At 40.2% G+C, this 17,936-nt stretch overlaps 1 protein-coding gene across 1 annotated transcript in view; it reads left to right on the top strand.

Annotated features, from left to right (window-relative positions):
• XRCC5 (X-ray repair cross complementing 5) overlaps positions 1-17,936 on the top strand; it is a 65,498-nt gene that overhangs the window by 948 nt on the left and 46,614 nt on the right. Inside the window, exons 2-8 of the mRNA XM_065413262.1 lie at positions 4,217-4,330; positions 6,042-6,225; positions 8,648-8,696; positions 10,156-10,278; positions 11,251-11,439; positions 14,990-15,104; positions 16,374-16,512. Coding sequence (XP_065269334.1) covers positions 4,217-4,330; positions 6,042-6,225; positions 8,648-8,696; positions 10,156-10,278; positions 11,251-11,439; positions 14,990-15,104; positions 16,374-16,512 — 913 coding nt within the window. The remainder of the gene's footprint in view (positions 1-4,216; positions 4,331-6,041; positions 6,226-8,647; positions 8,697-10,155; positions 10,279-11,250; positions 11,440-14,989; positions 15,105-16,373; positions 16,513-17,936) is intronic.

Genomic DNA, 17,936 nt, shown 5'->3' with positions numbered 1-17,936 from the left:
AAGCTCAAAAGCTGGTATCTTTCACCAGCCGAAGTTGGTTCAATAAAAGATATGACCTCACCCACCTTGTCTCTCTAATATCCTGGGACCAACAAGGTTAGAACAACACTGCAAATGACACACACAAAAAGAGCATTAAAAGAATTGTCCTTATGCATCTCTGGCAGATTAAATTCCTTAAAGACATGCTATCAGCTTGACTTTTTTAAAATAAATTGTTTGAAAACATAGTTTTCACAGACAGCGCCTTTTAAATAGAATGACCTGAATTTAAAAAAAAAATGCCTTTGGACAAGTAATAAAAAGGGGGACGTTTCTTGCTAATACTTAGGGGTATTTGGTGTTGCTCTCAGGTCCACCCAAAAGGTGTTTAACTCTCCCCCCTCCTCCTTCCCCTTTTTCTTTGTGCATGTGTCTCCTTTTCAGTTTTCTTTCTTGTTACTTGTACTGGCAAACACCCTCATGCAAGTGAGGTTCCCCTGCAGAGCACTGCACAAGAATAATCTCATCATGCTGGTGCATGAGGGAGGAAGTGCAGTTGACTACACACAAAGTGCTGTTAAGTGCACAAATAAACTGAACAAAAAGGGTTTTTCTTTAATCTTTCACTTTCAGTAAAGTTAAATACAACTTATTACAATAGTAGGTACAAAATGTGGTTTTTCAAGTGTCATTTTATACCTTTTCCATAAAAAAGACAGCAACAGCAAAAGAACATTTTGAAACATTTCTGCTGCTGCTTTCTGCTCCACTGTCTCAGAAGCCCCAAAAAGATGAGGATAAAAACTTATTTTTGGCAAACTTAAAGTGAGATCATTTCTCAGCGATTTTTGGCAGTGTTAGATTTGTTACAATCTTCTCTCATGGAGAAAGTAGATCTAGCTAGTGACAGCTACCAGAGACTGGTGTATAAACCCAGGTACCACTGTTTACCTGGGTATCTTTGTACTCAAGTTGTAACATAGTTTTATATTAAGTAGACATGACCAAACACGATCCATACGTTTCCTCACCCCACCACTTAACAACTGCTGCTACAAACTCCAGAAAGTGAAGTGCTGTTTTGTTCCACAGTCAAGGCTATCTATCAGTTTAATAAATCTCTCTAAATGTATAGCGTTTGATTATTTTCTTCATTCTTATTGGCTATAACATTTCAGTGTTTCTTAAAATAGTTTTGCAGTATTACCTGGGGATAGAAGCAAAATATGAGTCTAATAAAACTTTTCACTTCCAGTGGTGGATCTCAAAGTGCTCTGAAAATGTTAATGAAGTTTTACAATATCCCTAAGAGAACCAGGAGTTAAAGTTGATGCAAAGGGATTGACTTATCGAGGTTAACACAGCAAATCATCAGCAGGTCAGGGACTACGACCCATATCTGTTGACTCTCATCCTATGCTTTAATACCCAGATCATCCTTCCAATTCTGTTACTTGGCCATTCATTATTATTAATCATGTTTATTACTGTAGTGCCTACGGGTCAACCACGAATAGGGCCCCATTCTGCTAAGCATTGTAAAAACACATAGTCCCTTGCCTGAAGACCTTGCTGTTATGGGTTGGGTTAAGGCTTGTTACGGCCAGGCATGCCGCTGCCTGACATTTGGAATAAATATAGAGAAGCCATTATAATCAGATGTCTGAAACAATAGCAGTAAAACCCCAAAACACAGGCACGTGGAAAAGCTGAGTAGAAGCTGAATCCAAGAGGGTTCAAATGCCAGGACTAGAGCTTTAACTGGTGGAACTATTTTGGTCAGCATGTGAGTATCTGTTTGAGAGAGACAGCACAGGGAGAGATACAGAGAGAAGCAGAACGAAAGCCAAGCAGATACAGCCTGGAAGCATGGTGGGTGGCCCTGGGATAACGTTAGAGAAAATTTTTTTGCATCAGAGTGCTGGCTGGAAGAGTTTGATGCTGTGAGCAGGGAAGCTGTTTGCTGATTTGTGGATCCTTCTGTGTTTGGAGAAACAGGACTTATACATTATTTGTTAATAAACAAGATTGTATCAAAGGTATCTGAGTCCATCAATTTCTCCTCCCAAGTAGAACAGCATGAAGGGCCCCAAACTTAGATTAGCCACTTGGGTCAGAAGGGATAACATTACTATCTAAATAGAGCAGGTGGACACAGGGTGGGGGGAAGCGGTATAACAGAAAAGCAGGGTAAACAATGTGATGGCAGCAAATCTCAGGTTAGGTGTACATTCAGATGAACATTCTTTTCAGAAAAAAGATGACTGACGCCAAGCTAGAAAAAGTTCTATTTACCAGCAGCCCAACAAAACCAAACATTTTTGTTCTAGGCTTGTGTAATTTTAATTGTGTGCTGCCCACCAGACAAGCTGTGGATGAGCACTTAAAAATCCTTGGTTCAGCCTGTGGCTGAAAATGAAAACTGGCCTTTTGTCACTTTCTTTGCAAATGCCACCTAAGAGCATAACAAATGCATGATTTGCCCATCTAGCTCCTTTGCTGAATTAATCTTCTGGCTTTGTTCATCCAGATAACACAATTATTTAGGGTAATCAAGACAAGTGGAGACTGAGGAACTTCAGAGGGACCTAACAAAGCTAGTTGAATGGGCAACACAATGGCAGATTAAATATTAATAGGTCCAAAGTAATATTCCTTCCCAAACTGGGAAGAATAATTTGATTTGTTCATACACATTGTTGGATTCTACATTAACCGTGTTACCACTCAAGAAATGGACCTGGCATCACTCTGAATAGCTCAATTAAAACAGTTGTTCATTGTGCAAAGATAATCAGAAGCGCTAACAAGACGAGAAAACCCGTGTGCTTTTGAAAATAGGACCTAGTCCTCCCAAGTCACATAGGTGCTTTTGAAAATGTTACCAAGTATTTTTTTAAAATGTACCCAACATTATTAAAAACCGCTTTCATAAGGGATAATAAACTCATGCTTCATGGTAAGCCAGTTGCTAATTGACCGGGTTAGGAAGAAACTTCTCCTATTGGCAGATTATTCTATTACAGTCTGCTTCGGGATTCCTTATACCTTCCGCTGAAGTATCTGTACTGACCATTCCTTGAGAGTTTGTCTACAGAAACATTTAGTTTGTGGCAAACTAGGGTATGAATCTACCCCACCTCAACATGAGTCAACAATGCGATGCTGTTGCAAAACAGTAAATTCAATGTTGGGTTGCATTGACCAGAGGTATAGCATGCAAGTCACGGGAGGTGATAGTACCACTCTACTCAGCACTAGTTAGGCCTCAGCTGGAGTACTGTGTCCGATTTTGGTAACCGCTGTATGGAAAGGATGTAGAGAAACTGGAAAGGATCCAGAGGCGAGCGACAAAGATGATCACAGGGATGGAATGCAAGCCATAGGGGCAAAGGTGGAAGGAACTGGGTATGTTTAGTTTGGGAAAGAGGAGTTTAAGGGGGGACATGATAGCGGTCTTCAAATACTTGAAATGCTGCCATAAGAAAAATGGGAACGAATTGTTCTCTCTTGCCACAGAGACCAGGACAAGAGGGAATGGGTTCAAACTACAGCACAGCAGATTTAGATTAAATCTCAGGAAAAACTTCCTAACTTTAAGAACAGTAGGACAGTAGTACAAACTGCCTAGGGAAGTCATGAAATCTTCACTGGAGGTTTTCAAAAAGAGGCTGGATAGCCATCTGTCTTGGATGATTTAGACGCAACAAATCCTAGGTCTTGGCAGGGAGTTAGACTAAATGACCCTTGTGGTCCCTTCTAACCCTGTGGTTCTATGATTTACACTAGCCTGCTGAGGACGAACTGTCTGTGTGGACCCTGCTGACACGTGTTAACAATTTGTTAATGTACTTTGATCTAGTCCCATTTCAAAGAGGATAGATCACAGCGCATTACCCAAGTGTTAATGCGTGTCAACAGGGTCCACACACAGTTAGTCGGTGCAGATTAGATTCAGACCCCAGCTTGTTGCAAACTAAAGGTTCGTGTAGATAAGCCCTGAGACATAATACTGGACTAAATGGACCACTAGTCTGATCCAGTATGGGAAGTCCGATATTCTCATCCTCTGTACATACATGTCAAATTAGGAGTTAAAACAACAATAGGGATTAGTAATGCAGTAAAATGAAATGTAAGTTCTATGTAAATCAAGGCGTGAATTAACTCCTTTAAATGATTTCACTTAAGCGTGCCCCATCACATTCTAATTCAGTTTGGTTCTTTCTTCCAGGCTGCCATAGTGCTGTGTATGGATGTAGGCTTTGCAATGAGCAATTCTGCTCCTGGAGAAGAGTCTCCGTTTGAACAAGCCAAGAAGATGATGACGATGTTCGTGCAGCGACAGGTACGTGTGATTTCCGTTTGAGTATGATACACTTAAAAGGTTAGAAATGAAAGAAGGAAAACAGTGAGGCTTGCTAGACTCTTTTCTTCATCCTTTTTATTTGATTATATTGTGTTTAGCTGGGAAAGTAGTTAGAATTATTCTAATTGACTGTTATATGTGACAGGTTTCAGGGGGGTAGCCGTGTTAGTCTGTATCAGTAAAAACAACGAGGAGTCCTTGTGGCATCTTAGAGACTAACAAATTTATTTGGGCATAAGCTTTCGTGGGATAACCCACTTCATCAGATGCATGGAGTAGAAAATACAGTAAGCAGGAATAAATATACAGCACATGAAAAGATGGGAGTTGCCTTACTAAGTGGGGGGGGGTCAGTGCTAATGAGGCCAATTCAATTAGAGTGGATGTGGCCCATTGACAAGAAGGGGTAAATATCAACACAGGGAAAATTACTTTTTGTAGTGCTAATAAGGCCAATTTAATCAAAGTGGATGTGCCCATTCTCAGCAGTTGACAAGAAAGTGTGAGTATCAACGGAGGGAAAATTATTTTTTGTAGTGACCCATCCACTCCCAGTCTTTATTCAGGCCTAATTTGTGGTGTCAAGTTTGCAAATTAATTCCAGTTCTGCAGTTTCTCTTTGAAGTCTGTTTTTGAAGTTTTTTTGTTGAAGAATGGTGACTTTTAATTCTGTTATTGAGTGTCCAGGTAGATTGAAGTGCTCTCCTACTGGCTTTTGAATGTTACAATTCTTGATGTCTGATCTGGGTTCATTTATTCTTTTGCACAGAGACTGTCCTGTTTGGCCAATGTACATGGCAGAGGGGCATTGCTGGCACATGATGGCATATATCACATTGGTTGATGTGCAGGTGAATGAGCCCTTGATGGTGTGGCTGATGTGGCTGGGTCCTATAATGGTGTCCCTTGCATAGATATGCAGACAGAGTTGGCAACGGGGCTTATTGCAGGGGTTGGTTCCTGGGTTAGTGTTTCTGTTGTGTGGTGTGTAGTTGCTGGTGAGTATTTGCTTCAGATTGGGGGGCTGTCTGTAAGCGAGGACTGGCCTGTCTCCCAAGGTCTGTGAGAGTGAGGGATCATCCTTCAGGATAGGTTTTAGATCCTTGATGATGTGCTGGAGAGGTTTTAATTGGGGGCTGTAGGTGATGGCTAATGGTGTTCTGTTACTTTCTTTGTTGGGCCTGTCCTGTAGTAGGTGACTTCTGGGTGACCCAAGTGCTAACCCTATTCAATAACAGAATCGTTGTTTTTACTGTTATATGTGAGAGCAACACTGGCCTTTCTCCCAGCAGATTTTTGTGAACGACAAGTGCACCTAGCTTGATCACTCCCCTTTTTTAAGCTAGAAGAGACTTTCATGGGAAAAAGTGCTGGCGTCTTATAAAATGTTTCAGCATTGTTAAAATTTAGCATCATGCAGAATTACTGTAGGAACTGAGTGATCTGATTTTACTCGTTTCCCGCATATGTTGATCAGTAGTACTCATAGCAGCCTGCTAGCTGAATTTAATTCTACGTTAATGAGCTCGGCGTATGCATACATTTTGGAAGGGCTGTGTATGTGGTAGCATGGAGTCTGCTGTAATTGATACCTAGTTGCAAAATTTGTATAATATGCTTTCTATTTAACGTATGTATGTACAACACAGTGTATATTTTTGAATTTTTTTTGTACCTTCTCCATCTCCAGGTGTTTGCTGAGAGCAAAGATGAAGTCTCTGTAGTTTTGTTTGGCACAGATGGCACGGAGAATACCCTTGCCAGTGGTGATCAGTATCAGAACATTACTGTACAAAGACACCTGATGCTACCGGATTTTGATTTGCTGGAGGACATACAAAACGCAGTTCAACCAGGCTCTGAACAAGCAGACTGTATCCTCTCTGGCTGTACAAAATCTCTGAACTAGATAAAGTAGCATGGAGGACTGGGAGCTAATGTTGTGAAATTGTCCCAGAAGTGTTGTTGAAGTCATAATTACTATTAAACATGTATTGTTCTTTTGAATTTAGGAGTTGACAGTTTGCACAAGAGCCAGTTTTCCAGATTAACCAATTTTCAAAGTTCTGATGTTAGGTGGAGTCCTGGCCCCAGTGAATTGTTTCTAGTATAAAGTACTGAGTTAATTAAGCTTTGAGCATTTCTGGTATCTTCTTCTGCATGAGACAGAGAGAGAAAAAAATATAGCAAAGAGATAATGTCAGATTAGGCTCAAAATATGTTTGTTTGTTTTTAAAGGGACTTACAAAGCCTAATGCAAAATAGGTTTTCATCAAATTAAACCTATGAAAACTTAAAAAAAAAAAAAAAAAAAATTAACCCTCCCACCAAAGGGAAGCCCAACACTGCTGCATGTGCTTAGGCATTTCAGATTGATCAGTCCTCATTTTGCTGTGAAATGCATACATTAAGAAAAGTCACTTTTGTTAGTAACATAGGTGAGAGTTTTTGAAAGTGTTCCTCTGAACATTTCATTTGAAATTTTTCGCCATTTCTCTTTGTTCTCCTTCTCCACCCAAAAAATAATTATTTCATTTGTAGTCAGGTTGGCAGAGCAGCGTCAGAGGAGCCTGCAGCCAGTCAACTGTATGTTGCCACAAACTGAATCATATTCTTGGTTTGATGGGTAAGGAGGTATGTACATGGATGCGATCTATCAAGGGACTTAGGTGCGTAAGTCCTGTTTTTAGGCACCATTGCGATTCACAAAACTCCAGTTCAGCTGCTACCTAACCTGGAGATGCCTTAACTCACTTGGCACCTAATTTTTTTCCTCTGGGTGTGTACACTGCAGCCTCACTCTAGTCGCCTGGTCACCTATCTCCCACCTGAGCATGCACACTACTGCCTTGCAATAGGTCATCTGGACACCTATCTCCCATGTAAGCCCCAGAGTAATTCACAGACTGGGAAATAAAGGCATCTGGCTGCCTAAGTTGCATGTGGGGGCATGATCCGGTAGGTGGCCTCTAAGCATGGCTGCTGGATCCGGGTCCCTCAGGCGAGTTCACACACAACAGCTGGGGATGGAAGGAGAGGGCTCTCTTGTGACCTTTAGCCCAGTGGATAGGGTACTCACCCAGGATGTTAGAGACTCCCATTTAAGTCCCCTGTCCTCCTGAGAGAGAAAAGGGATTTGAACAGGGATCTGCCCCCGTCAGGCTAACGCTAGGCTATAGAATATTCTGATATGGGTCTCCATTAGTCTCTCCAGTTGAAGTTGTTCCACTTTTATTAAACAATTGAATAATTAAATATTAATTGAACCAGTGAAAAAGTTAGAGTAACTCTATAGTCTAGTGGTTAGGCCCTCTCCTGAGAGGTAGCTGATCCCTCAGGAGGAGGTGGAACTTGAACCGGGGGTCTCCCACATCCTGAGTGAATCGCCTATCTCTTAGGCTAAAAGTTATAAAGGAGGTCCGCCACCTCAACCCACCGGGCTGTTTTGTTTCAGGCCCCCACACAAACCTAGGTGGCCTATGCCTGTCTTCCTCGGGTCATGGATTGCTAGCAGTGCTAGGCGACTTCTTGCAGCCTGGACTTAGGAGCCTATCTCTGAGAGAGGGGTGGGACTTAATACCCCCCCTCTGGTTGGCATCTCTCACTGGCTAGCTCAGGCGGCTCCTTGCCTAGTGTGCTGGCTTTGTTGTTCGCAGCCTAAGGTGCCTGTCTCTCCCCTGTCTTTGTTGTCTGGGTAGCTGAGGTGCCTAACTCGGGCTTTGTGGATGGCAGTGTTGTGCCTGTGATTTTCTAGGTGCCTAAAAGTTAGGTGCCATGATGCTCAGTATTGCAGTGCCTAGGTCCCTCTGTGGATCTGGGCCACAGATCCCTGAGCACAGAGATAAGAGCACATCCTTAATGAAATTACTTGAGAAAAGAAATGTATCAGGAGATGTAAGAAATAGATGTTTATTAAGAAAAGGGGAATTATAGTGAAAAATGATGTCATATTTTGAAACGACATGTAGTTTTCAGTCATGGATACCAAATAAAGAGATGATGATAATACAAAAAGTCTAGGTGATAAATGTTTTCATTGGGCTCGATTCTGCTCCTATCATAGCTTTGCTCTTGACTTCAATAGCAGGATTGGTCCCTGGTAATAGTCTTCCCTTTAAAAGTGCAGGGAAAAGACAGGGTTGTAGGAAAGGCAATAGGTAGTTTTAATAGGTGCTAGTTTGGTTGTCATACACTAAAATGGTTTAACTGTCTCTGCAACTGCTAAAATAAAGAGAAAAACGTGTATGTTTGTGACACAGTCTTGTTCTAAATGTCTTTTGTCTTTAACTCACTTAGTCCTGGATGCACTTGTCGTGTGCATGGACTTGCTTCAAAAGGAAACAATGTAAGTACTGCAACCTGGGGACTTGCACAAGAATTCTGAAATGGAGTTTTGAGAGCTGAGCTGACTCCACTTTAATGCTGCAAGGTTGTGTGAATAGGGAAGATGCTGCTTTCTTAAAAACCACCACAATGAAAAGCTGTTCCTAAAAAACCCACTAGAGACACCCAACCTCCCCAAGCAATTTAAGTCACTTGAATAAGAGCTTGCCCACTTAGGGAAGTTATACTGGTATAAACTAAGGTGTGAATCTAAACTAATATAATTATACCAATCTAACTCTTTGGGTTGACACTCATATTCTGGTTATAAGAAAGCCTTTTGTTGCTTGGGCAAGGTTTAAGATAACTGAATAAAGCCACTCTTATTCTGGCATAAGAGTGCCTACATGGGTGTTTATACCAGAATTACTATACTGGTTAACTATTCCAGTATAACTGGTAAAACTTTCTTGTGTAGACAAACCTTAAATAGGTTTTACAATGTGCTCTTCAGGTCAATAAATTTGGACTTGTTTGGACTAATGAGGGAAGTAAACCCTTGAGAATACCTTGTACAGTATCCAGCTGCCTAGGGATGAAATCCATATACTTAATTGGAGCATCCGAGCTAATCTTCACTGTCAGGAAGGAGCCTAAGTATACAGAAGTAGCCTCTAAGGGTATGTCTAAACTGCTGCTCGGAGCATGCTTCCCAGCACAGGTGGACAGACATGGGCTAGCTCTGATCGAGCTAGTGTGCTAAAAACAGAAATGTGGCTGTGATAGCACGGGCAGCAGCTTGGACTAGCTGCCTGAGTATATACCCAGGAGGTTGGGTAAAATGCATTCTGGTGGCTAGCTTGAGCCACCTCCCCTGCTGCCAGGGTCCCAGTACTATTTTTAGTGCACTAGCTGGAGGAGTATGTCTACGCGTGCTGGGAATTACACCTCCCAGCTGCAGTGTAGACAAACCCTAGAGACCTGCCTAGATAAAGAGAAATGCTTTTTTCAATTGCGTGAGCTTAACAGGATTGGAAAAAAACCCTTAACATCCATGTAGACACAGTTTAACACCTTCATAATCATGGTCTTGCAGCCTGGGAGGAAGTAGCCAGCACCTTTAGTAAACACCAAGGACCAGATCTTCATTGGTATAGACTGGCATAGCTCCATTGACTTCAGTGTAGTTAAACTAATTTATGTCAGCTGAGGAGCAGGCTTTCCATTCACTTGGCGGGGGAAAAAAATCAGAAAAAGGACACAGACTTCCCCTGAATAATAATAAGAAAGAACAAACCATGCTGATTGGATTTGTTCTTGTTGTACTTAAAGGCAGCATATCTTGATGTTTACAGACTTCTGTTACAAGAAGTTCTAAACTTTATTAGAGATACAGTTTTACATTTTTTAAAATAAGTGTTCAGCAAATGATGCAACAGGATTTTTTTATTTCAACAAATCTTCTATTTTTATTGTTTAAGAGGAAAGAAATATGAGAAACGACACATTGAGGTGTTTACAGACCTTAGCAGTCCCTTCAGTGAGGATCAGCTGGAAATTATCATCGCTAACTTGAAGAAAACAGGAATCTCACTGCAATTTTTGTAAGTGTGGAAATAGCTCTAAAGCATCTTCACAGCTCTGTGCCATTTTCATTACATAATTACAGCCATCTTAAATTGTCTGCTGTTGTGGTAAGTGCTGTGGTTTGGTGTAAAAGGGCCACTCCCTGTAATATTATTATTATTTGAATTACTGTAGTGCCTAGGAATCACGGAACAGGACCTCGTTGTGCTAGGCTCTGTGCAAATTCAAAAATAAAAAGATGGCCCCTTCCCCAAAGAGCTGGCAATCTCAGTATAAAACAAGAGACAATAGAGACAGACAGACAGATGGGGGGAATACAAGGAAACAATAAGACAGTATTGGTCAGTATGATAGGCAGTGGTCTCAGCACGCCAGCAGCCTATTCTCAGGTTTTTTTTGTAGACATCACAGAAAAGGAGGCTAATGAGGTAACTTTGTGGATTTTTATGGGGAGCTCCTCCCAAGCATGGGGGGCAGCATGGAAGAAAACAGAAAGGTGCCTGTTTGAAAATTAAACAAGTAGGAAAATTAACGGTAAAAAATATACAGGTATTGTCAGGGAGATGGAATAGATCACCTCACAGGTCTTTTTCTAGTCGGGCTTCTGTTATTCTTAGATAACTTAATGACATTGTTTGGGGTACAGAAAAATATCATTTCATCTAGAGATGCTAGTTAAACTCTAACCCAGACTTGTAACATATGGGAGAATGTCAATTTTATTCATGAATTCACCAGCTATTACAGGCTATTAAAATCTCAGACAGAATAACAGTTATTACAGGAATGACTAATAGCACAGCTATAATTAAGGGATTGGGAGGGTACTCTTCGCTGGGGTTTAGAACTGACATTTGAAAGGGCATCAGGCTGAAGAAAGAGTCAATCCAGATGCAATTTTTGTCTCTCTTTTTTTTAATCATCCAAAATGATTTAGTTGTTTTAGTTAAGTAGCAAAATAAATTAACTGTTTTTAATTGTATTCTTAGCTTGCCGTTTCCAGTGGATGATGAAGAGGGAAGTGGGGATACAGGTGATGGTCGACATTCTGATATGTACAGAAAGTCTTTTCCAAGGAAGGGCTTAACCGAGCAGCAGAAAGAAGGCATCTGTATGGTGAGAAAATTGATGTTTGCTTTAGAGGAAGGAGGAGGCCTGGATGAAATTTACACTTTCAGGTAAACTTGAATACTCCCCTTTCAGATGCTGGAAGTTTAGAGTCTTATTTCATCCACAAAAAGCTTTAATGAATGAGGTGGCACTTTGTAGTTGTGTAACTTATCACACATTTGTGTCCCTTAAATCAACTTCAGTGGCTTTGATTCAAAGAACAGATAAGAGAATTATAAGATACAATGGAAAGTGAATTTTCCTTCATATGGTACTCTGGCTTTATAGAAAGCATCCCTTATTCCTCCTGTGTCTTGTGTTCCTCAGAATGTTTTAAGGAGGGTGATCCTCTAAATGAGACTTCAAAACCATATTGAATATAAGGTATTTAGAAGATAAATGCTATTTTAGAATGCGTGTGCAGTGCATGTAAAGCATTTGCGCAGAATGGTAGCCCTTTTTTCCTGGTCTCAGATTGGTTGCAGATCAACTAGTTTATCAAACTCCCCCAGACAGATTGTGACGGATGGTTGCTTCTTGAAGCTCATGGCTTATTAGCGAACTGCTGTGCCATTGTGTCTAACAATAGACTGGTTCAGTAGAATTGCTAATGCAAGGATAGAAAGATGGTTTTACATTTTGGTGTCTCCACAGTGAAACAATAAAAATGTGTGTGTATCTTAGAAACACTGCAGTGGCTGCTATGCCTGAGACTTCTCCCCGACAGGTGGTTTAGACTGGTAACTTCCTCCCCTCATTCTGCCCAAAAATAATAATAATAATATATGGAGATATACCTATCTCATAGAACTGGAAGGGACCCCGAAAGGTCATCGAGTCCAGCCCCCTGCCTTCACTAGCAGGACCAAGTACTGATTTTTGCCCCAGATCCCTAAGTGGGCCCCCTCAAGGATTGAACTCACAATCCTGGGTTTAGCAGGCCAATGCTCAAACCCTGAGCTATCCCTTCCCCCCAACTTATCATTTGGTCCCTCTCTCCTTTTGTAGCCATTATATATTTTTCCTCATCTTGGCCTCCATGGCTGGTTAGAGTATGTTATATGAGAAGGGAAATTTAGACCTTTTATTTCTGAGGAAATATATCACCACTGCTACATATTTATTTTCTATTTGCCTACAAAGCAACCTGAGATTTTTCCATGGCAATAAAAACAGGCTTTGTTGCTGCACCCCAAAGCCAAACAAAACCATATATTTTTGATCATGATTATCCTTTCGGATAATCCACGTGCATGAAACTATCAGGTGTTCTAAGTTTCCCCCTCCCCCAGCCTCCTTTCTCAGTCACTGTGGACAATACCACTATCCTGCCTGTCACTCAGGCCTGTAACCTGGGCATCAGCTTTGACTTGGACCTTTCTTTAGGTCCTCACCTCAGGCTATATCTAAATCTTGCAGATTCTTTTTGCATAACACCTCTTAGCATGTAGCTTTTCTTAATCAGTCACACAGCTAAAACTTTGATGCAGGCCCTCATAGTCCCGCTTCTTAATTACTGCAGCATCCTTTTTTCTGGCCCTGACAAATGCAGTCTTGCCCCACTCATATCCATTCTGTCTATAGCCATCTGTTGTGTTGTCTCTTGTCTTATACATAGATTATACAGGCTCTTTGGGGCAGGGACCGTCTTTCTGTTCTGTGTTTGTACAGCATCTAGCCCAATGGGGTCCTGTTCCTTCACTAGGGCTCCTAGGAGCTATTGTAATACAAATAATAAATGTCTCTTTTATCTTTACCTTTCTTATCCTGGGCTATAAATGCAGTACAGCCCTGCTTACTCCCTGGTTTCAGGGGAGGTCTGAAACCTTTGGATAAATGGGGGTTTGGCTAACAGATTAAAGCTTTAGTGCAGTTTAAGTTGTTTAAGAATATATGAGGCTTTAGATCAGTTTATTCAGCTTTTATAAAGCAGCCTTGCAAAACTGTCATGAAAATTTTAGCAACCTCGACACAATATCTCCTTCCCTCTTTTTACTATGCTGCTGATCAAAAATAATTTTACCCCCTATGAAAATAAATAATTTATCCAAGCAGATGAGCAAGTAGAATTTTGTAATATTGTTTTAAGGTCTGATATTGATTTGAACTGCGGGGGGGGGAGTCCAGAAACACAATGTTGGGACCAAGAAGGCTGGCTACAGGGCTAGAGGTATTTATGCTGTCCTTAGGCTTTTTTTAAAATGCAAGTTTATCAAAGTCCACATGTGTGTAGATATGGAGATGTGTATTATTCAGTAATCAGTTAACTATTGGCCTATGCTGTCTGCAAGTCTACAAGGGCAAAATTTGCTAATGGACTTGGTCTTCACTGATCGGGGAGAACTGTGAATCTGTTTCTTCTAAAAAACATAGGAAATTAAATCTAAAGAACTCTGTTAATACAGAATTAAGGTAGCACAATTAAACATTAAAAAGTTAAGAAATGTAAAAGTTAAAGTTGAGTGTTTTACTTTAACTTTGCCCCTTGAGCGTATGAATTATAATAGTTTTAATTACATGGACACAGGTTTTTAAATACACATGTAACTTAAGTTGTACAAAATACTATTGAATTATCTTGCATTATTTGATATGACTGTGGATATGTCTTTATTGCCAAAAGGATGTATTTTTTACAGTGGGATAACTAACATGTGTTAGGTAGTTAAAACCTAATGGGGACAAGATGCAGGTAGTTTTTACTGCATTGTGGCTAGGTGAGGTCAACATTATACTCCCCAGCTATGGTTGACCTCTCCTAGCTACATTGCTGTAAAAACTACATAGCCTTGTCTCCACTAGGATTTTACAGCAAGCTAACTACTATCTCACAGTGAAAACCTGCCTTTTTTGGTCGTGAAGACACGTCTTTGTGATCATATAGAAGATGTAATGTAATAAATATTCCCTGAGCTAAAACTGTATTTTCAATCTTAATTTTCACATTTTCTGACTTTGAGCTGTTGAACCTTATGCAATGTTGTGTTAACAGTTTTGTACTTTTAATGTACAGTCATTTAAAAGAATCTTTTTTTGCCTTATAAGGTTTTTTATTTGCTGTTTGGCTTAGAGATATTCGAAGTAGCTGGCTTTATCCTAATTGAGCTGCGAAAAGAATGTGTATTCATTAACAACTTATTAAAAATGTGGGGAGTGCTAATTACCAAACAAACAAAATAATGTTAATTGAAACAGGATTCTTTATTTTTTCATCTCCGGCCCAGGCAACATCTTACCAGTGAGAGGTGTCTTTTATAATTTGGGCTGTTCAGCTAGCTAAATTACTTAATTGGGTTAATGTTAGCTAACTGCAAAATGCTTCCTAAACAACTGTGTAATCTCTTCCTCCCCATAAGAACTGACATACTGTCTTTAACCTTAACATCATAGAGCCATAGAGATTTTAGATGGAAAACACCTACTAGGTCACATTCTCTGCCCCCTTCTTACTATGATCAGTAACAGGAATGTTCTGTATAGTTTATTTTCCAGTGCTTTGTGCAATCCAAGCCAAACCAGTTGGGCTTCCACCCTTTGCTGAGGAGTTTGCATTTTCTGGATTGTTTTATTTCAGCGTATCAAAGAATTCGTCTCTGTTTTTTTTATTCTTTAATTTAGAGAGAGCCTGGAGCGTCTTTCAATGTTTAAGAAAATCGAAAGAAGACCTATGGCTTGGCCTTGCCAGCTAACTATAGGTTCTAATCTGTCTATAAGGATTGTGGCATACAAATCAGTAAGTTACTAAAATCCCATATTTAAGTATATGTTGGCAGGAGCATAGTTAGCTGCATCTTCATTTTTTCCTTAAAGACAAGAAAATTAAATACCTTAAGATAGATGAAGGAAAACATTATGGTGAGATTTTACATGAGCAAAAACCAATAAAGCTAAAGTTATAGTTCTCACAGCAACCATAACTTTGCCATATTAGACATGCATGTTAAAACATTAAAGATAACAATATTCAGAAAGAGAAGGTAATTCCTATCCACAATGTGACATTTAATTGTATAAAGTTTACAGACCTGATTTAGGGTGCTGCATTCACGTGGAGCTTTCCAACTGCCTGTCTCTGAAATGCCCCGAAATGAATGAGGCTTAATATTTTCCTTATTTCTTGGGAAATTGCACTTTTTTTTAGAAATAGTAATAAAGATACCCTCAATTTGAAATCACATTTGTGGACATAAATGTTTTACTTACTGTTGTTACAAATCACATGTAAGATTATAATAACTTTAAAAGATTAGTGAAAATATTTTCTCTCTTTTTTCAGTGTTTGCTTTGTGCAATTTGACAGGACCTTACATATAGTCAGTTTCACTGTTCAGTCAGTCTGTTTCCCCTATTGTTTGTGTGGGTCTTTCACACAGCAATAAGAGGAAAAACACTTTAAAAATAGGAAAATGTGTAACACCACAGCTGCCTATCATGTAAATAATAGCTAGGCAGCCATGTAGTTCAGTGATACTGACGTGATTTTGGTGAAATAGAGTTTAACTGGTTCATCACCTGAACCTAAAATAGGATTCTCTTCAATATTCTGTTGCTTCAAGGCGAAATATTCTAATTTAGTAATATGCCTGATGTCTAGAAGGTGGATTTATTAGGCTTGGGTAAGGTCTAATCACTATAGGCTTCCCTTGCCGGCTTCCTGTTTCTCCTCATTTATAATAATAATAATTATTATAATTATTTTATTATGGTATTGTGCTAGGCACTATACTAAGGCAGAGTAAGAGACAGTCCCTACCCCAAACAGTTTACAATTTAAATAGGCAAGACAAGCAAGGGTTGGAGGGAAATGAGAGCCATTTGTTTAATCTGAAATGAGAATTGTCAATATGAGTAGAGCACTAGTGGTGATCGGAGTAGCAAATGCTTTTTATGACCCAGCACTTGGTCAAGAGAAATGATTCTAGGAATTGATTCTCATGTTGTGGTGGGGACCCATCCCCAAATGAGATTTAAATATTCCTTTTCTTTCAATGTTGACACAAAGCTCGCCGAAGAGAAGCTGAAAAAGTCCTGGACTCTTGTGGATGCCAAGACCTTAAAAAAAGAAGATGTGCAAAAAGAGACTGTCTACTGCTTGAACGATGATGATGAAACAGAAGTTCCGAAAGATGATCTTGTTCAAGGTATGGGTTATTCTCTCTGTGCCCTCTTAAAACATTTAGGTTTAAATTTTAGGACTTGTTCTCCTAAGACACTTAAATGTATTTGAAAATTCCACCCTTAGGTGCCTAAAGATGGATTTAGAAGTCGAACTGTGGCCTTAGACTGTAAACTCTTGGGGGTAGGGAGCTTGTCATCTTGTATATTTGTAAAATTCGTATTGTTGCCATGGTAGCTAGAGCTGCATGTTTTTTACAAAGACAAAATAACACAAAATAAAACAACAACAAAAATGGATAAAGCAAAATAAAACAAAAAACCTCATCCTGCAGTTGTGGCTCCTGGCGCATTAGGTCACAGTGCCACTTCATCATGACCAGCATATGATGGATGGAGGGGTGGCCGGGCCAAATCCGAGCAGTGCTATGACCCCGTGTGCCAGGTCCAAATACCCGGAGCAGGAAGCCAGGCCTATCCCTGCAGGACCAGAGCCACCACTGCAGGGTGAGTGAGAGGTGGGCTCACTCTCCAATCCCCACCTCCTCCAGAATTCCCAACACCCCCTACACTCCCCTTCCCCCACCATCTCCTGTGTGGATAAAATGTGTAACACGAAATAACACAAAATAACCCCCCCACATCCCAAAATTATAAAAAAATAAAAGAATTTCAAAGGACTCTAACTATTGCAATAATAATAATGCCAGGTTGGAACTAGAAGGCAGTGTAACAGTTCCCAAGCTGCGCTCTGTGGAGCACTTGTGCTCCATGGTGGATGGGCTGGTGGATGGTGCTGATTCTTCTTGTTTCCAGCTGTTAAATTGCATCAAAATATATCTAAAAATATATCAAATACTTTCCTACTGTTATAGCAGTTGCTTGCATGGAAAAGTATGTGCCACAAGGATATTATACAATTGTGAATGGAAGGTGCTGTGGTCTCTGTGATAATGAAAAGAAGGGGGTGTTTAGGGGATTATCTTTCTGTTAGATGTGGTTCTCACCATGAAAAAGTTTGAGAATTAGCTTTACCATTTAGACTAAAAGGAGGTTTGAGGTGCCACGGTGATGGAATGCAGGATAGTACTCACAGCATGTAAATTTCTGTTTTGCATAGTTTAGTTTCTCTTTGGATGCAAATAATTCAATTTCTTAGATGAATAAAGGCACATCATCAACTTGAAATACAGTCCATTTTCAAAAATGTGAGTTAAAAATTGTTTCAAGTGCTATATCTGCTTCTCAGTCTCCCTGGGTATGTCTACACAGCAAAGAAAAACCCGCATCTGGCCTGTGCCAGCTGGCTTGGGCTTGTGGGGCTGTTTTATTGCTGTGTAGACTTCCGAGCTTGGGCTGGAGCATGGGCTCTAGGACCCTGTGAGGTGGGAGGGTCCCAGAGCTTGGGCTCCAGCCTGAACTCACACAGCAATGAAACAGAGCCACAAGC

Source organism: Emys orbicularis, chromosome 11 (genome assembly GCF_028017835.1).
Source record: "Emys orbicularis isolate rEmyOrb1 chromosome 11, rEmyOrb1.hap1, whole genome shotgun sequence".
NCBI lineage: Eukaryota > Metazoa > Chordata > Testudines > Emydidae > Emys > Emys orbicularis.
This window is presented reverse-complemented; position numbering and strand designations above follow the sequence as displayed.